Source organism: Asterias amurensis, chromosome 13 (genome assembly GCF_032118995.1).
Source record: "Asterias amurensis chromosome 13, ASM3211899v1".
Classification (NCBI taxonomy): domain Eukaryota; kingdom Metazoa; phylum Echinodermata; class Asteroidea; order Forcipulatida; family Asteriidae; genus Asterias; species Asterias amurensis.
Genome location: NC_092660.1, coordinates 18346675 through 18361168, shown reverse-complemented (window position 1 = coordinate 18361168; position 14494 = coordinate 18346675). Strand labels below are relative to the sequence as shown.

The 14494-nt window shown below is 41.6% G+C and overlaps 1 protein-coding gene across 1 annotated transcript in view; it reads right to left on the bottom strand.

Annotated features, from left to right (window-relative positions):
* Window positions 1-13325, bottom strand: part of LOC139946387 (midnolin-like) — a 31949-nt gene extending 18624 nt beyond the window's left edge. Inside the window, exons 1-3 of the mRNA XM_071944031.1 lie at window positions 12739-13325; window positions 4676-4763; window positions 3723-3779 (exon numbers count right to left, since the gene is read on the bottom strand). Coding sequence (XP_071800132.1) covers window positions 3723-3779; window positions 4676-4763; window positions 12739-12986 — 393 coding nt within the window. The 5' untranslated portion in view covers window positions 12987-13325. The remainder of the gene's footprint in view (window positions 1-3722; window positions 3780-4675; window positions 4764-12738) is intronic.
* Between the last annotated feature and the right edge of the window lie 1169 nt (window positions 13326-14494).

Sequence of the window (14494 nt, the reverse complement as noted above, 5' to 3'; positions counted from 1 at the left end):
CTGTTTTTGTTGCCGTTTATTATTTATTGTCACGAATGTGGGTTATTACCACAAACCATCTTCTAAAAAATATCGCCCCTTGGTTAAGAACAGTTAAATGGCCGACCGTGTTACAAGGAAAACCACGTAATTTCGAGGCGAATGTGTGTGGATCATTGTATTCTACTTTAAACACATCTTTCTAACCATAATGCATTTTATAACAACCGCAAACACTTTTCAAAGACCAACTCGACCGATCCAAGGCAACGTATTCCTAAAAACCGAAACTAGTTTTTGCTCTATCACTTTACTCATAGACCAGATTGGAGAACCAGTGTAGAACAAAGACAATGTGGTTGGCAACATGCCATTATAGCGTTTCCTCATTTTGGTTACATCATATCCAATTATTCCATTGCCGTGGAGATATATAAGTATTCCCAGAACCTCTGACGACATACAAAGTACACTATTTCAACCAAAAGAATCGACCTTTCTCTATTCTACCAAACTCGTACAATTAATCTTTTTTTTCAGATCGATTGTTTTGCCACCACTCGTGTAAGTTTCGTGTAGCTTAAGTTGCGTGCTTTGTGAAGTTGACCCCTCATTGGTGGTTGTTGATTGGCTGTTTTCATCACACTGCGTTTGTTATTGGTTAACCAAGACATAAGAATGAGCACTTTATCTCTACTCGACAAAAAAAGTGTCGAATTGTATGTAGAACATAATACACGCATGTGCCCTACAAAGCAGGCCTGATTCACGGAGGCAACAAGGGCGATTGCTTCCCCTATATGCCCCTGGTCATTGCCTAAGTGCCCTTGAAATGCTCCTGAGTTGAAATGTACAATTTCCTCATAAGGGTGCCCTTGACTAAGAAGAAAATGCCCTCATCCGTTCAAAAGCAAATTCTGCACTCGTATAGGCTCTGTCTAATTCCATAGATTCCACAACAAGTTGACCTTGGAGAATGCATTAACAATATCTACTAGATCGCCACGAGCAACCAAAGGACTTTCGTATCATCATACAATTGCAATGACCTCCTCCTCCTCCAGAAAAACACACAAACGAGAAAGCAAAGTATACTAACCGAAACACTATCAAACAGTTTATATTTCATAAAATTATATCCAGCCAACAATTTCTATCTCTTTTTCCATGAATGCACCATGCATCATGACAAACCCAAGGCCATCAAACACCCACGCAACGTATGATTATGAAGGATTAATGTCACTAAAACACGCAGGGCGGTGGATGAGTTTACAGATCTGGGACAAGTTTACGTTACACGGAACCTGCTAAGCGCTTACAGGCGTAACGTACAGCTAAGCAGAAACGGGTCACCAATGCATTGCGACTGGTCACTCACTAACCTCACTGGTCCCCTGCGTGCAACCTGCTAGCTGCTAAGCAGCTGTATCAACTCAAGCCCCGATTAGGTCTACAAATATTACCTAATGATGTCATTTGATACAGTTTTGAGGAAAGGTTAACTCTACCACAGTGTGTCTGCTGTTAACATAGCCTGGTTGTTGACAAACTTTGTACTAACACTTTATGTGTGGGTTGAAAGTGGTATTTTATGTAGTTCTAAGGCAAAACCATACAAATTCGATTTAAAGTTGTTTCCATATAAAGGTTTTAAATAAGCAACACAACAGGACCCCAGGGATGGTGCATAGAGGCCGAGAGTGGGTGAGGAAAGTTGGGAACAGGAACAATGCCGTTCCTCGCTGATCATGAATACTATGAGAGAATTGAGAATAAAAGGCGACGTTTCGACCAGTTTGCTATCGTGGTCGTCAACTCCAGTCTATATATCTCCATCATTTGGATTCTGATTTTGTATAAAAGACCTGTGCCCAATTTCATAAAGCCTCAAAAAGCACTTGCTAAGCACAAAACAACCTTTGCTTTAGCAACAATAGGTTACAAGTCACAATTACCATTGCTGCGAGTGGTACCCCAGTCATTTCTTGCTTAGCCAAGAAATCTGCTTAGCATATCTGCCTAACAGTTTTATGAGAGTTGGCCCAGGCCAGACAGATACTCCAGACGACTGCTTTGTGTTTCAGCTACAGTGGAATGATTGAACGCCAAATCAATGTCAACAGTTCTTCGGGCGGGAAATGGTACCCAGACGACTACAACGGAAACTCTACACCCCAGTGGACTGTGAGAACTCGAAGACAACAGTTAACAGAGAAGACTGCCATAAAAAATAAATTAAACAAATGGTAACACAGGTGATCCAACCGATTTAAAACTGAGTCACAACGGCTGGGATATACCCTCCATTTTGGATCCAACCCAACCGCATACTAAAACACGTGGTAACCTTTCAAAAAAGATTCGTCGGTTGGGAGTTTACACATCGCGGTTATAACAGCCCTTCAGTCATCGCTTCGTCAGCCAAAATAGAAGTAGAATTCGAGAGAGGAAACTGACAGCATTCGAAGTCACACTGCTCCCTTAACCCAACAACCGACTCCCCTCTATTTAACGTGTTAGTGACCTCTTAAAATAAACCCATGGTGGAATAACTTTAGCTGCGGGGTCGTTTGGTATATCATTTCAGAAACATTCCCCAAAATACTAATTTTAGCATTATTATTATTTCGGTCACGCCATGACACGCATACCAGTTCAGGCCGTTCACCTCGCTTCTATTGCCTTTGCTCTAATCAGTGAGTTCCTATGTGTGTTATGGGTCACTCTGTCATCCGTAATATGGGTTGAAATGAAATCAGGTCCAAACTTCACAGGGCTGTTTAAACTGCTGAAAATACTGCAGTAAAGGTTTCTGCTTAGCAAATATAAGGAGGATACCAGTAACAGGTATTTCAGCTAGTAATCTTATTCTGGTAAGCATTATTTTGCTTTAACATACATTTGTACATAGCTACTTGTAAGCAGAAATCCTCGATCAAAAATATCCCCAAAAGCCCTCCAACTAGCTAAACAAACCAACACAAGACTTTCACTTGTTGTAAACTCGTCACCAACCTCAAGACAACTCGACCGGACAGCTCTAACGTGGTATACCCATTACCCTTTTTTGAGAAGGTAAACAGAGTTGAACTAAAGAGTTATTATTGCAAATGGATTGAGCCGTTTTGGCATGACCGTCCTTGATCCGCAGGATGGGACTCGACTGTGAACTTAGTTTCGATCACCAAACAGGCAGAATTGCTAAAACAGGTTTTATCTCTATGCCCAGAAGTAAGAAAAACAAGCACCATTCTCTATAAAACAACAAACAGCAGGCCTGATTCTTCACGGAGACACGAAGGCGATTGCCTCCGTGCCCCATGGTGCCCTTGAAATGCTCCAGTCTAGAAATGTATAATTTCTTCATTATGGTGCCCTTTAGCAAGGAGGAAATGCTTTGGTGCCCTTGCCCTTTCAAAAACAAGCACACATTCCTGAAACACCAACAGCGTATCCGACTACTACTCAGCTGAAATATCTCAGTCATTTTCCAACACATTGTTACACATCACATACTTATGTGGGTTTTTCAAAAGGTACAACCTACCATTTGGTGGTTACACCATGGTTATATGTATAAAGCACCGCTGTTTAATATCATAATCACTTCAACTCTGAAGGGGTCATTCATTGTGTTTTACCGCAAACCTGAAACCTGTAGTAATGTGCACAACTTGCTATGATAAAGCAAGGGAGACCTGCTAAATGTTGCTGTCGTGTGAAAAGGGTTTGAAACTTACCTGCGTCTCGCTCAGGTTCTGTAGTGCTTGCATTAGTGTTTGGTCTTGCCTTTGTGACTGTAATGATAACACATAACAAATTATGTTAGTCTTTTACTCGGGCTTAGGCCTAAATTAGTGACATTCAAATAGAGAACTTATAACAAAAGCATGGAAGGAGACAATAGGTCTACTATTGATATCCCAAAGGGAAACAATTAGGTCGTTGTTTGTCAGGACAAAGAGTTGAACAAAGGAAGGTCCACGATCGGATGCCAAACTTGTGTGTGTTTGTGTTTTTTTTTATATATTTTTTTAGTATATGACTACGAGGTAACTACTGTCAATAGGTTGTTGTATGAGAAGTTCACCACATGGACTAAAATATCATAGCTTGAGTTCTGGTTTTTCCATAAAAGAACAAACAGGCTTAACACAACTATAAAGATACCAAAACATGAAGTCAGAAACGTATGTCAATATATCATTAGAACGCGATCTGGTAAATTCCTATCTCACACGAAAGAGCATACACGCCAATTAGTCGCCAAAAGGTCAACACAAATTACGTGACATTCAACATTTTGTAGAATTTGTGAAACCGTATCTTAGCATGGAGGTCTACATCCACAAAAAAAGCTTTACAGACATAACTATTTTAACATAAGTTCATACCCAGGGTCTCGAAATTGTACTAATGATCCCGAACCCGAATTTTGACCCTGAGTGCCGATTTCTGGTACATTTATGTTTCTTTTGTGGCTGGTCGTAGACAAAAGCACGTCACACACGAGTCAACTTTAAATGTCACGGCAAGCATGTAAATAAACCAGATTGACAACATCTGTTCGGTTAGATAATGTTGTGTTCCCTTTGCACTATCACTTCCAGATTGAATGGAAATGGCAAGCGCACTTGGTCTTTTCTGATAGGTGATGACGACAGAGGGTGTTGCCATGGCATCGTGTACTTACCACGAGTCCACTTTCGACCAATGGGAGGAGAGTGAGTTTGCTGCCGTCCGTGACGAGGTTTTCTTCAAGCGTCCCGCGCTTAAGATGTCTGAAGAGAAAAATTATAAAATGAATGAAAATTTAGCAACATTCCTCATTGCAAAATCCATCAACAGAAAAGTATCCTCAAGACATTAAAGGTGCTATCTCGTCACTCTGAACGGTGATGGTGACCTTTGACCTGCTTATGGCTCAAATACCAATGCTGGCCAAGTCCACCATCACACCTCTCTATGGCTCCTTATTTATGCAGGTATTGCGATAAAGCAACCCACAGGTTAACATTTGGGCATCAAATCAGATTTGAAAATCTACGATTGCAGTAAAATGCGTCATGAGATTTAAGTTCAAACTTAGTTGTGAAGTTTACAACCAATATTGACAGTGTAATCGGATGGTTTATGTACCATGTACATGTACTTTACCAATAGCGTGCACTGTCTAGAAAGTGAAACTTTTAGTCGACATGGCTCGCAACTCCTTGTTCCCTGTTAAAGTTCTCAAGGGTCATGTCACTCACGGAACAAACAAGCCTCTTCTTGTCAAACAATGTTAGGAACTTTAGCTAGGACGGGGTCAACCTCGTCCCCTGACTCATTCCCTGACATTTGCGTGAACTCCCTATTATACTAAAAAATGTTCTACGGCACAGTCTGCGGTCACTCAGTTGGGGGGTTGAGGGAGAGGTCGTTGCTATCGAGGGAACCGAGAGTGCATTTTTGGGGTGGTGGAATTGTGCGGTTTTGGGGGAGTAGTAAAACTTAAACCATACAAGGGCATAGATTGGAATACCAGAGCGCTGTTGATACAGGTCAGGTCTCGGGGGGAAAAAAGTTGACCTTTCATCTGCGTATTACCAGGGTTAATCAGTTGTGATATCAGCAGTTCTAAATTTGTACTTTCAGTTTATGATTGGAAAACCAATCTCTGATAAGGAACTTAAAATAAGGAGCTATTAACCGACTCTCTGTTTGTTTTCACAATTAAATTGTATCGTGGGGCTAAAATGAATACTTATCTATAATTGTACTGCAGTTATAATGGGACTCTTCGCACGCAATGTTGTTTGCGATCTCGTGAATTTTTTTGCGATCTCGTGAAAAAATAAAAAAACGACTTTGAAAATTTCACTTTGTCTAGAGCTCTTCCAATTTTAAGTTAAATGAGGATGTTATGCACGCATTGATCGCTTTGGGTGGTTATAAAATGACAAGTGATGACGCTTTTATAGTAACAAGGAAGATAAAATGGAATGTTGAACATCCGCTGTTTAAAATAGAAACCTGCTGGAAGCAGAAACAGCTTGACGTTTTTGTTGCAGCACCAACTAAAACTTCCTCCATCCAGTACGGACATCCCGTGTCCATTTATTTATAAAAACCGAAATAAACCTGAAGAGGAAAAACTTCACGGATGTTTTGAGTTACAAGACCCATGCTGAACCCCAGTGAGATTTTTGTTATTGTAAGATTGACTTCTTCTTTTTTTGATTATACAGAATGAATTCAATTCTCAATCCAGAATTTTCACCTCTGCGGTTTTGGTGTGTTTTTATTTAAGTTAATGTGTATAATGATTTTGATTCATTTAATCACAGTTCCTACCCAAATTATAGGCCAGATACTTCGCGGAGGCAACGAAGGCGGTTACTTCCATGCCCGTTGGTCATTGCCTTGGCGTCCTTGAAATGCTACAATTTCCTCATAAGGTGCCCTTTACTACGGAGAAACTGCCTTGGTGCCCTTCCCCCTTCAAAAACACATCATACGGACCTGAAATTATTACAGACAATGTTCCACCTAGCAGTTTATATACGTACTGAGTGGTACATGCATTCCCCCTACACTATTGACAAAGATAAATTTGGCATCGCAGTTCCTCACAGAAGTAGCTAACATTGCATTTTAAGTTGTGGGCGTAACCGGTTGAATGCACTCACGGTGTCCCTTTCATCAAGAGTCCCATTTCATCGATTGTTAATAGTTTGCTGGGGGCCGGGGTAATTTCAAAGCTGATGACAAAATTATTCCACTAGACAAAACAGACAACTAACCCTCGCTTTACCTGACGCAAGCTTTTAGCCAGCAATGCGTCCGGGCGTCTTTTGGACGCCCTATTTCATTTTTGGACGCCCCGAAAAACTGTCAGACGCCCTTGAAGACGCCCTGTTAAGCTTAGGCGATTAATCGAATTGTCGGCAAATCATGGTTTTGATGAAGTATCTTGATGTCTTCCCTAATTGAGACGTCTTGCAACCACAAAGGGCTGTTTAAAAAAATATAAAGTCCCAGAAACAACCACAAGATTCCACAATTGATCCTGAAATACCAGGGTTTCTTTGAAAAAAAAAAACATCAAAAGACTCTAGCGCCCAGGCGGTCTCCCACAGACACTGCAGAAGTAACACAATGTATCATTTTACCTCCCCTGTGTGGGAGCCTTATGCGCCGCCTTGCCGCCGAACTGCAGACCACAATGGGATCATATTACACAAACCACAACCCATCCACAACCGTTTTATGAATGAAAGGTCACCCCATGTGCATTATGGATGCTTATTGGTTAGCTAGAATGAGATGGGCGGGATCTAGCTAAATATGCACACATGTAAGAACAGTCATGTGCAGTAGACACTTTAAAAAGACACTTTATGTGTGTGTAATAGAACTCTATGGTGTAACTGAAAGGCCCATGTTCACACCATGGGTAGACAGTACACCCCACAGATCCATACCCCGATTTGTAAATTTATATTGAAATTGGGCGTTGTAAATATGCCAGAATTTTAGGCTAAAAATATCAATGATACTATTTTGATGACATAGTGTGGGATAAATAAAAGAAATATGCTCAAGCTTACTGAACCTTGTATCTGGCCATTGAAAAAACAAACATAAATTTGATCAGACTCAATACCAGTTAGGCCTATTGTAAGCAAAACGAAAGAAATACCCAAATTGCTACTATCTGCCAGCTGCATGTTTCTGCAAGATACAATGTACAACCAATTTATCTTATACTGTCGCCCATTCATTGTTTGCCGGCAAGGGTATCAAATTTCACGTCAGACACCCGAGGTTTTCATTTCACACACAATTTATTTTGTCATATGAATGGTTGTAGCCTACTTCATCATGGGGAAAGGAAAATCACAAATTTCTTCCAACATCTTGCCAGAAAGTCACCCGATCCAGTGTCGAGTGACCCGAGTGACTGTTCTAGCAGTGATTTTCCTGACCCCATGCAACAACCGGGACCCTCAGGGCAAAATAACAGCTCGTCCCACTCCCATTGTGAGTTCGACTTCCCTGATTCGAACCAAGAGACAAGCCAAGTCTCCCAACTGATGTCGATTCCAGTGACAGCAACCAACATCAGTCTGTACCATGCCCATCTAAAAATAAAAGGGTAAAGAACACAAGATCTAGAAGAGTCCTCCCAAAAAAACAAAAGACAGTGGAAAAGAAATTTGTCCGTACATGGTTGGCTACCCAAAGCATACGTTGAGTTGAGCACACAGTAGATGCAATAGCTCTGTGGTACATGTCATGTACCTGGCTACATGATAGCTGAAAAATTTTCCCCAAAAATTTGGACGCCCTGTTTTTCAATCAAGTCAAATTTGGACACCCTATTTTCAAATCCTGGCTAAAAGCTTGACCTGACGCATGACCCCCAGTGGAAGGACATACCAGGCACATAATAATTTTGATTGTGTATTTTCTGTCGTCTCTTTAGTCTTCTTCATGGTGGGCTAAGCAGAACGCTGATGGTGGGTGTGGGAACAAAAGAGTTTTCCTTTCACTAATATTTATAAAACAATATACACCTTGCGAAGTACAAATTTGCTGGTTTAGTTGGTGCGAAAACGGGTCCACCTAACGAGATGCAACTTCACGCTTCTCATCACTTCAATACCAGGCCTTGAATTAAACGCAGGCCATTGATGCCATGGCGTCTATTTCCCCCTTGGTGCCCCTTCAGAAGCTTCCCTTTAGACATTGAGATATTCCAATGAAAGTGCCCCTTGCAAAACGAAAACGGCCTTGCCCTCTTAAAAATTCCAGATCTGTAGTGCAACCCCCTCCCCCCTCCCCAATCCACCAATCTCATGTGCTCCGAATACAGATTGGATTTTACTCGTATCATTGATTGAATCATGATGAATGAAGCTGAAATAACGAAACCATTCTTCCTTCTTCCTCCTTTCGTTCTCGCCCAGCCCCCCCCCCCCAACCACGCGGATCCTCCTTTGTTAAACTCTTTGTCCTTACCAACCATGGACCCATTGTTTTCCTTTGTTCTCCTATTGTCTCGTTTGTTACGAGTCCTCAGTTTGAATGTCACGCTAACCCACACACAACCTTCCAAATCCGGTTTGCTGTTCAGTAATATACTCTCTGAAACAAAATTCCCTTGTGGGGTCCATTTTCCCATTTGGTAAAAGACCCCGCACTGCTCTGGGTTGCAGTCACTGTGTGGACATTCCTTTGTTCTCTATACACAACTAAGGAATTTCCTTTGTTCTGTACACTTCAGGAAAAATAACCATAATCTTCAACACTATAAAAACACTGCGCGGACATGTGTAGGTCCACACAGTGTTTCAAGTCCTACATACTGTGTATTTCTTTTGTTCTCAGGTCAACACTTCGTAAAATACCGTTAAAACAAAGTGTCGACCCGTAAGGTAAATTTAGGTCTTCTCTTTGTTCTCCCATTGTGTGAACATGTGTTTTTGTAGAAAGGTTCCACTGTTACTACAAAGAAGCGAAGCGAGTCCGTATAGCTCCATGCTCTGTCCAAACACCAGAGTCCCGCAGCCACGGGATTCAACAAGCAGACCCCCCCCCCCTGTCCAAACACCAGAGTCCCGCAGCCACGGGATTCAACAAGCAGACCCCCCCTAACTTAGACCCCCCCCCCCCCCCCAAGTATAAATCACCTGATCCACCGGGTACAATGTCGTCCGTGGGTCGCAACTTGGCAATGAAAAGTTGGCGTCTTTCCATAGGTACCCTTGGCAAAAGAAAACCCCAAAACCTTCAACCCATGAAAGCGGATTACACAGTGTATCCACCCCCACATTTTTCTCCTTTAATGCAACCCCAACCGGTTTGAAAAACCTAGGCCTGGATTGGGGGTGAACGTGGGAACCACGCAGTTCAACCTAGGGCTCCAGTTTTGTTTTGGCAGAGGGCCTACCCCGTAACCCGGAACAAAACCAAAACACCATGCGTTTAATTATTCATACTGTTCCACCGCGTTTATACTTTCAAGTTTGGATTCATTCCTTTGTTTCAACTCAGCCACTAATCTTTATCAAGCAATTCCAGTTTCATTCTGAGTATTAACAAACGAGAGAGAGAGGGGTTTAGAAAATCCAGTTCGGTTAAAATTACTCTTGGCGAGTCGGTTGGTCGTTTTCTTTGAAATCCCAAATGAAATCAAAACAAACCATGCGTCCAGCCTCTTGGTGTTCAATTTCTAATTAACCCATGATCCATAGTCTTGCTTTCGAAATGAAGTGGAGTCCGCCCTGCCGTTAATAAGAAGGCTCTCTCCCCTGTTCGGTTTGATGGTTTGATGGATTAAATTTAAGAATGCAAGACTTAGCTGTACGCTCTTTTGCTCGCAAAGCACCATTGGCGTTGCACATTTCGGTTCGGGGCCATACCGTATAAAAATCACTAGCAGACCAAGCTTCATATTCGCACACGAGGGACAACAATAAGCGTTCACACTCGCAGTGTTACTGCGCATACTCTCTTCTTCACACTGCTCCCACGAACCGATTTTAAAGATTTGCCAACTCAAGTTCCCACATTGCAAAAATGTAATAAATTGCCTAGCCATTTCTAGTAAAACGAGATCCACATGCAAAAAAAAAACACCAAAACAAAATAACATTAACCATAGATAAAAGCGGAAGTGACATCGGTTGCCATTTAGCCGAGAAAATTCGGTGCACTTGCAGTTACAGAATTCTGCAATGAACTGGCAACATCCTGTAAGCTCGTTTAATCAAAATCAGTTGAACTATTCCGCATCACCCCCCTCCCCCCCCCCCCCAACCATATGATGTATCATCTAAAAAAGTAGTGACGAATCACCAATGAGCACCACCACCCACCCCCTGCAAATTCTGACTCCCAAAATTCAAAAGCCGAAGGGAGAAAAATTTACAGAGTGAATACACAGTACGGAGAGTGGCGACAGCGTGCGTGACGAAACGAATGGTATGCTTCATCATCGTTGTTCATCTTCGAAATGCTCATCAGAGCACAAGAGAAGCATCCTCATCCACACTGCCCGTCTGTTCACACCAGCGCAGGCAGGCCAACCAGCCGGTGTATTCATTCATTCATCCCGCGAGAGTGAGCAAGAAAGATGAGACTGTATGACGTACTTAGCAACCGCAACGTTTCTGAATGACTGAGAGGGGTCACGGCGCATGGGCAGCTAGTGGCTTCATCATACCACCATCATCACTAACCAGTACATTGTACCATCAGCATTTTTATGAGTGTTTTTTTTTCCCCCGGTTTGAATCTTTTTGTTTATGAAGTCACGACAGGTCGAAACAATCACCAATTAATTAAGTTGACGTGGGCAGGGAGAGAATCGAGTCACGTCCCTAAAAACCACAGCTCGTTGGCCAGGGGGCTAACTCAATCAAGTGTCATCAATCCTAAGGCAGGGGAATTTTTTTACTTCCAAGAATATTATTCTAGAGTACTTTATAAAATGAGCTAAATCCTAACGAAAGAAAAATATTCTACATTTTATTTTTATGTTTTAACCTTTGTTGTAAGTTTGAATCATTTCGTGATCTGAAAATATTTGTTTCATTACTTTGCAGATTGGTTCATAATGCCAATGGTCAAATGATCGTGGATGATTATTTATAGGCTGGGATAGATCCGAGGGTCAAACGTGGGTGGATGATGAGAGACAAAAGTTACGTAACAACGCCCTCAGGGTTGTCTGTACGCATTTCTAATTATGGACATATTATTATTAATTGGACAATTATAATCGCACAAAGGACACCATAAAAAAAGAGTTTTGCTCAAAACAAATGCTCACTAATCACTTGGCCATTTAAAATCAATTGCACAATTTTTATAAAGTATGAGTACAATTCAATACTGAGAAGCTGGTAATAAAAGGGGGGAAAACGAATGCTAAATAAATAATTTAATTGGGCATCGGGGAATACATAGCGGTAGATACATACAAAGAAATGCCCTTGGACTGGAAACTGTGTTTGAGAACTTTAGGCGTATGGATGCTGCTATTGATAAAAAGCAAGTGAATATGAATAAAAATTCAGTGTCAAGAGCTTCGCATTTTTTCTAGACTTTTGGCCGGTGGTCGGTTTCCTGATATAATGTCCTTCCTCCTCAACGTACATGTATCAGTTGAAGAGTTGCTAATTTAGAACGGGCAACGTTTCCTTTCTTCACAGGGGCTAATGACTTGGTGCACATTGCGTTCAAACATTATGCAGTTACACTTTGTACATGTCCTTGTGTACAGATACTGTGGTATAAAAAATTGAACACTGCTCAACTTTGAAAATGGATCTTTCCCAAGATGTGCATGTAAATCCACCTGTACTTGTACACACACAATACAATGCGCATTTGAAAGATTATCAACAAAACACCACGCTATGCACAGTGTACATACGCACACTATTTTGTGCACATTGACAGATTAGATAAAAAATGTACATACACCATGCATTTAATATAGTACACAGTCATTTATGTACAGTGTATACAAACGAAAGAGCTACCTATGCACCTGTGCACTTAGATAAATCGCATGTACATGTACGTGTATGTTGTGACTCCAGCACAGTACGTGTGTATCCCACACAGCTATTTGCAGCATAAATCAGAATGGCTAAAATATTGCACACACTGACACCATAAACCTAGTTTTAGAGAAAAGTACCCGTGAAATTCGAAGCCGAGTTTTTATTTTATTTTTGCTTGAAAATAACTTGTACTTACGTTTCACGATGCAACAAAGTCAATCTTTCCTTCGGTACTCGTAACTGCTTGGAAATGTTGGTCTTGAGGTGTTCCACGGATGCGTGTCGGGGTATTTCCAAAGAAAACCTTCCACCGGTGGTCGGGTGAATATGCAGGGTCATAATTCCACGAGCTGCGCTGCTGGTGTTGGAAGTCTCCACGCCGTAGTTGACAGCCATGGCTGCTGGTGGACAGCAAGGTTTCTCGGTGTATACTGTTCGTGGCATCAATGGGGTTAGCTAGTCCACTCGTAGGGTGGGCTGGCGGCGAGTTCGGACGGTTCAAACTTCAGAGACAGACCCGCTGCTACTGCGTTATCGTGGTCGGTCCGGACACTGGTTTTGGACACGCCTGGCCGGGCGATAATGAGATTAAACTCTTGCTAAAGTCGGTTCATCATCAGTGACTGTTCGGTCTTAGAGAACGCCCTCCAAGACAAACCAGTTAGTTTATAATTGCTGCGGAAAGAGCAAAAAATGAGTAAGTCGTTTTACTACTAGGATACTAAGGCACAACGATATTGTGCGTGTACAACACTACACGATCATACGCGAGCAGGTGACTGCTCTCCCTATGAATGAAAACGAGAAGAACGCTACGAGATAAACTCTGTGCGTGAACCCATGGGTCATGCAAGTGGGAGGGGTCACATACATAATTATCAGCTGCAAAAGGTCAACACCCGCCAATGGAAAATGCGGACGAGTCCATTCTCACACGGCCGGGGGTGTTTTAATCTCAAGTGTTTCTCCTCACTCGTCACACGGACGAACTACGTCCTTGATGGTGGAGTGTTCGTTCAGTGTGGTGTAGTAAAAAAGAAAATACATAATTAATCCGCGCTGCGGGTAAATTAATACTTAATAAATAGAGCCGTACTTAACTAATTGACCTTTACATTTTTTGAAAGAGCATTCGCAACAAGCCCGGGCAGAGGGAATTCGAGGCTGATTATAGCGTGGAATGAGCCGATTAATGGATGGAGAAAACTAGCCACCCAATAAAATCAATATGATAATGGTTTAGGAATATAGGCGTCTTTTTTAGGCTCATAATTAACCAGTGCAGAGGCGTATAATATCACCACACTGTGGTCAATAGGGATGCATGGTCCAACTTGGGCGACCGATTTTCCTATACAGCCATCGAGATCACTGTTTAAGAAGGTTGTAACTCAAACTAAAAGCAAAACAAAACTGTAGCCACTGTGTTAAGATTTGTTCTGCATTGTTAAGTTTCACTATTAAAGTGCGTGTGGTATATACAGACAATAACAACTGTAAAATGGCGCTTAAAAACCCTGGCAATTTTAATAGTCGTCAAAGATCAGTCTTCTCACTTGGTGTATCTCAACAGCACAAAATAACAAACCTGTGAAAATTTGAACGCAATTGGTCGTCGGTTTGTGAGATAGTAATGGAAGAAAAAACACCCTTGTCACAAGAAGTTGTATGCTTTCACAGATACTTGATTTTGGGACCTCTAACTCGAATTCTGAGGTCTCGAAACCAAAAGCAGATATTTTAGTGGGAAATTACTTCTTTCTCGAAAACTACGTTACTTCAGAGGGAGTCGTTTCTCACAATGTTTTATACTATCAACAGCTCTCCATTGCTTGTTACCAAGTAAGTGTTAATGCTAAAAATTATGGCAATATGGCTTTTCATATAGATAGGATTTGAAAGCTTTTCATATAGTTTTCCAACCTCAGTTGGTCAAAAACCGGGATGCAACT